At 41.8% G+C, this 6378-nt stretch overlaps 1 protein-coding gene across 1 annotated transcript in view; it reads left to right on the top strand.

The window, feature by feature from the left end:
* Nucleotides 1–6378, top strand: part of LATS1 (large tumor suppressor kinase 1) — a 58514-nt gene that overhangs the window by 31932 nt on the left and 20204 nt on the right. Inside the window, exon 4 of the mRNA XM_017883657.1 lies at nt 4088–5601. Coding sequence (XP_017739146.1) covers nt 4088–5601 — 1514 coding nt within the window. The remainder of the gene's footprint in view (nt 1–4087; nt 5602–6378) is intronic.

A 6378-nucleotide genomic window follows, 5' to 3' on the forward strand; every position in this document is an offset into this window, starting at 1 on the left:
GTATCTCCTGCCTGTAATCCTAGCATTTTGGGAGGCTGAGGCAGGAGGATCACTTGAGCCCAGGAGTTTGAGACCAGCCTGGGCAACTTAGACACCATCTCTACAAAAATAAATAAATAAAATAATTAGCTGGGCATGGTGATACATGCCTGTAGTCCCAACTATTTGGAAGGCTGAGGTGAGAGGATTGCTTGAGCCCAGGGGTTCAAGGCTGCAGTGATTCATGATCATGCCACTGCTCTCCAGCTTGAGTGATTTCAAGACTGTCCCAAAAGAATAAAAATAAGAAAAAGCAGGACTGATAAAGTGGGGGATTAACCTTGGAGATGTTGGCCGGATGCGGTAGCTCACGCCTGTAACCCCAACACTTTGGGATGCCAAGGTGAGTGGATCACCTAAGGTCAGGAGTTCAAGACCAGCCTGACCAACATGGTGAAACCCCATTTCTGTAATTTTGAATACAAAAATTAGCTGGGTGTGGTGGCATCTGCCTATAATCCCAGCCACACGGGACTGAGGCAGAAGAATCGCTTAAACCCGGGAGGCAGAGGTTTCATTGAGTCGAGATCATGCCAACGCACTCCAGTCTGGGCAACAGAGCGAGACTCTGTCTCAAAAAAAAAAAAAAAAAAATCTTGGAGATCTTGGTAAGGTTGCTACTTAATAAAGTTTAAAAACTTTTGCAGTAGGAGTAAACAAAAGAGAAGAAGTTGTGGTCTGCGAGTATAAACATATAAACCTTAAAGAAGTGATTCTGAAACTAGCAGATATGAGTGATACCAAAATTTGAAATACAGTCATGAGAATGATACTTGATGTGGAGTGGAAGAGGGGACGTCAAGAAGCTGAGATATGAGGGCAATAGACGGTTTATTCTCGTGGATATTGAGGTTACAGGATGAAGGCGGGGCTTAGGGTAGACTGAATGCTGAAGCTGTGGCTGAATGAAGCAGAGCAAATAGGTAGGAGCTCATTAGGTGAGAGGAATTAATGAGTGTGGCCTCCCACATAGCATGAACTTCAAAAGAGCTGGCTTTTTTAAAGGAATAATATCAAACCTGTAAGAACAAATGTTAGAACCCCATCTTTTCGCCAGGTTATTTTTAAAGAAACCTTAATTTCAAAGGGCAGAAAGGAAAGTAGTATCAGCAGAAGAAAACCAGCTTCAAGAAGGTGGCAGGAAAGCTTGGAGGAGAGGTTACCGATAAGGCACATTTGCTGGCTGTGGAGCCAAGTGGATTCAGAGGACATAGTGGAAAGGTTTGGGAAGTGGAAGAATATGGAGAGCTCTGTAGGAGGTGCAGAACAACAGGGGTGACTGTATACTCTAAAAGCTGAATGAGTGACATGGTGTATTTGACTTCAGCTGGCCGTCTGAGGAAAGTGAGAAAGAGCCTAATGGCCAGAGGACTTATCCGGTTTATCCAGAATGATATGTTCCCCAAACATGATTTACTTACCTGCTTTTCGTCTGGCTCCTCCTTTGAGAATATAGACCCCAAAAGCTGCCCTGCCTAGATGAAAGGGAGTGTTAAACTGAGCATTATGAACATTCACCACATTTTACCAGTTTTTTTCTCAGATGTGTTGTTAGATATATTTTTGCCCAGGATAATGTTGAGCTTTCAAATTTGTTAGTATTCTTTTTTGTTTTTTTTTTTGGAGATGGAGTCTCGCTCTGTCGCCCAGGCTGGAGTGCAGTGGCTGGATCTCAGCTCACTGCAAGCTCCGCCTCCTGGGTTTACGCCATTCTCCTGCCTCAGCCTCCCGAGTAGCTGGGACTACAGGCGCCCGCCACCTCGCCCGGCTAGTTTTTTGTATTTTTTAGTAGAGACGGGGTTTCACCGTGTTAGCCAGAATGGTCTCGATCTCCTGACCTCGTGATCCGCCTGTCTCGGCCTCCCAAAGTGCTGGGATTACAGGCTTGCGCCACTGCGCCCGGCCTTGTTTTGTTTTTTAATGGTAATGAGTGTTTGTATTTAGATCTCTACTTTTGTCATGCCTGGGAAGACATTTGCTGGAGGTACCCCAATATTATTGAATGGTCTTTTCTTTTTTTCTAGTGCTTACATGATTTCATCTTTAATATTTAAACCTTTAGTCCTTCTGGAATGTATATGTGTATTGTCTTTATACCAATGTATCTTGTATATTTTTCCTAAGTGGCTGGACTATTCTATTTTAAATACTTCTCTTTTTTTTTGGTATTGTTTATTTTTTTTTTTGCTTGTTTTATTGATTGGAAATTCCATTAAAGACAGTTTCTGTAAAATCTATACCTTATTTAATGTTTAGCTAATTATAGCCTACTACCTTTTCTGTTTTAAAACCATATTAAAAGGCCAGGCACAGTGGGTCACACCTATAATCCCAGCACTTCGGAAGGCTGAGGTGGGCAGATCACTTGAGGTCGGGAGTTTAAGACCAGTCTGGCCAACATGGCGAAGCCCCATCTGTACTAAAATTACAAAAATTAGCTGGACGTGGTGGCGTGTGCCTGTAGTCCCAGCTGCTCGGGAGGCTGAGGAAGGAGAATCACTTGAACCCGGGAGGTGGAGGTTGCAGTGAGTCTGTGCCACTGCACGCTAACCTGGGTGACAAAGGGAGACTCTGTTTCAATTTAAAAATATATATATATTTAAATATATATATATTTAAATATATTTAAAATGAGTACTAGCTATGAATATTACAAATAGATACACCCTTTGGCTTAATAATGCCACCTCTAATAATTTATCTACAAATATGCATGCATATATATGAAACTATACCTGTTCAAAAAAAATTTATTTATTTTTTTTTGAGATGGAGTCTTGCACTGTCACCCAGGCTGGAGTGCAGTGGCACAATCTCAGTTCACTGCTGCGTTGGCCTCCTGGGTTCAAGCAATTCTCCTGCCTCAGCCTCCCGAGTGGCTGGGACTGTAGGTGCACACTACCACGCCTGGCTAATTTTTTTGTATTTTCAGTAGAGATGGGGTTTCGCCGTGTTGGCCAGGCTGGTCTCAAACTCCTGGCCTCAAGTGATCCGCCTACCTCAGTCTCCCAAAGTGCTGGGATTATAGGCCTGAGCCACAACACTTGGCCTGTTCAAAATTTTTCATTGCTGCATTTTTTTTTAATGTATAAAGCAAAATACTGAGAATAACCTAAATGTCCATCAGTGAAGGAACTGATTAAATAAATTAGGGTATATCCGTAAGGTGAAAAACAATGGTAACATTTTTTTAAAGTGAGGAAATACTTTCTATACTGATACAGAATCTTCATTTTGTTTAATGAAAAAAGCTAGGCATAGTAGTAGTACATATGGGATGTATAGTACTGCTTGTCTATGTATATCCCTGAAGTACCTTATTAAAGATCGGTCGGCTAAAGGACAGAAGTATGATATTGTACTTTGTGAATTTTGAGCCATCAGTCAAGAATACTTTTTTTTTTTTTTTTTTTTTGATACAAGGTCTCACTCTATCTCCCAGGCTGGAGTACAGTGGCATTATCTCGGCTCATTGCAACCTCTACCACCCAGGTTCAAGCAGTCCTTCAACCTCAGCCTCCCTGGTAGCTGGGACTACAGGCACGTGCCACCACACCTGGCTCATTTTTGTGTTTTCAGTAGAGATGGGACTTCACCATGTTGCCCAGGCTGGTCTGAAACTCCTGGGCTCAAGCAATCCACCCACCTCAGCCTCCCAAAGTGCTGGGATTACAGGTGTGAGCCACCGTGCCTGGTCAAAAATAAATAAAATTTTAAAAGGTGAAAGGAAACCACTTACTGAAATTTTATTTTATAACTCTTTTTTCTTTTCTGCTAAATTGAGCTAAATAACATGTATTATTACCTCACATATCATTTTTTTGTAGTGAGAACACTTAAAATCTACTCTCTTAGCAGTTTTCAGGAGTACAATACGTTATTAACTACAGTCACCATTTTGTACAAGAGATCACTTGAACTTTTTTATATTTTTATAATTCTTGAAAGAGAATTGAGTATCATTTGTAGTATCAGAATTGCAAACTTTTCAAAAATAAGAGGTTGAAAACATGATTTTTTTTCCTCTTTATCTCTCTTATAACCATAGGAAATGTGCAACAATCAGTTAACCGCAAACAGAGCTGGAAAGGTTCTAAAGAATCCTTAGTTCCTCAGAGGCATGGCCAACCACTAGGAGAAAGTGTGGCCTATCATTCTGAGAGTCCCAACTCACAGACAGATGTAGGAAGACCTTTGTCTGGATCTGGTATAACAGCATTTGCTCAAGCTCACCCCAGCAATGGACAGAGAGTGAACCCCCCACCTCCACCTCAAGTAAGGAGTGTTACTCCTCCACCACCTCCAAGAGGCCAGACTCCCCCTCCAAGAGGTACAACTCCACCTCCCCCTTCATGGGAACCAAACTCTCAAACAAAACGCTATTCTGGAAACATGGAATACGTAATCTCCCGAATCTCTCCTGTCCCACCTGGGGCATGGCAAGAGGGCTATCCTCCACCACCTCTCAGTACTTCCCCCATGAATCCTTCTAATCAGGGACAGAGAGGCATTAGTTCTGTTCCTGTTGGCAGACAACCAATCATCATGCAGAGTTCTAGCAAATTTAACTTTCCATCAGGGAGACCTGGAATGCAGAATGGTACTGGACAAACTGATTTCATGATACACCAAAATGTTGTCCCTGCTGGCAGTGTGAATCGGCAGCCACCACCTCCATATCCTCTGACCGCAACTAATGGACAAAGCTCTTCTGCTTTACAAACAGGGGGATCTGCTGCTCCTTCGTCATATACAAATGGAAATATTCCTCAGTCTATGATGGTGCCAAACAGAAATAGTCATAACATGGAACTGTATAACATTAATGTACCTGGACTGCAAACAAATTGGCCTCAGTCATCTTCTGCTCCAGCCCAGTCATCCCCGAGCAGTGGGCATGAAATCCCTACATGGCAACCTAACATACCAGTGAGGTCAAATTCTTTTAATAACCCATTAGGAAATAGAGCAAGTCACTCTGCTAATTCTCAGCCTTCCGCTACAACAGTCACTGCAATTACACCAGCTCCTATTCAACAGCCTGTGAAAAGCATGCGTGTATTAAAACCAGAGCTACAGACTGCTTTAGCACCTACACACCCTTCTTGGATACCACAGCCAATTCAAACTGTTCAACCCAGTCCTTTTCCTGAGGGAACCGCTTCAAATGTGACTGTGATGCCACCTGTTGCTGAAGCTCCAAACTATCAGGGACCACCACCACCCTACCCAAAACATCTGCTGCACCAAAACCCATCTGTTCCTCCATATGAATCAATCAGTAAGCCTAGCAAAGAGGATCAGCCAAGCTTGCCCAAGGAAGATGAGAGTGAAAAGAGTTACGAAAATGTTGATAGTGGGGATAAAGAAAAGAAACAGATTACAACTTCACCCATTACTGTTAGGAAAAACAAGAAAGATGAAGAGCGAAGGGAATCTCGTATTCAAAGTTATTCTCCTCAAGCATTTAAATTCTTTATGGAGCAACATGTAGAAAATGTACTCAAATCTCATCAGCAGCGTCTACATCGTAAAAAACAATTAGAGAATGAAATGATGCGGGTAAAACCTTTTAAAATGTCCATTTTTATACTTAAAATCTATTTGCTTGGTGTTTATTTTAAAATATTGTGCTCCAGTATTTTCTGTTTTATAGCTAAATACAATATATTATCAGTTACAGAATTTAAAAGTGAATAAATACTAAAGTGCTTTTGATTGTAGCATCTTTTTTTAGTATTTCAAGATTTACTCAGAATTTCCTCTAATAAAATCTTGTGTAAATTAAGAAAAATATAATTTGCAGTATATAATTTAGGTGTACATAATACCTTTATATGAAAATTGGAGGAAGGGTTGTTTTCTATGTTTTATACATTATCTTACAACATTTAAACATAAACTAGAAATTTGTGGGTCTCAAGCCGGGCGCGGTGGCTCACTCCTGTAATCCCAGCACTTTGGAAGGCCGAGGCGGGCAGATCATGAGGTCAGGAGATTGAGACCATCCTGCCTAACACGGTGAAACCTCGTCTCTACTAAAAGTACGAAAAAAAATCAGCTGGGCGTGGTGGCAGGCGCCTGTAGTCCCAACTACTGGGGAGACTGAGTCAGGAGAATGTCGTGAACCTGGGAGGTGGCAGTTGCAGTGAGCCGAGATCGCACCATTGTACTCCAGCCTGGGCGACAGAGAGAGACTCCGTCTCAAAAAAAAAAAGAAAGAAAGAAATATGTGGGTCTCATCTCTTGATATACTTATGAAACAATTCCTTTTACTTGTAGAAAATTTGGAGTTTAGGCCGGGCGCGGTGGCTCAAGCCTGTAATCCCAGCACTTTGG

This window comes from Rhinopithecus bieti, unplaced genomic scaffold (assembly GCF_001698545.2).
Source record: "Rhinopithecus bieti isolate Rb0 unplaced genomic scaffold, ASM169854v2 scaffold_13747, whole genome shotgun sequence".
NCBI lineage: Eukaryota > Metazoa > Chordata > Mammalia > Primates > Cercopithecidae > Rhinopithecus > Rhinopithecus bieti.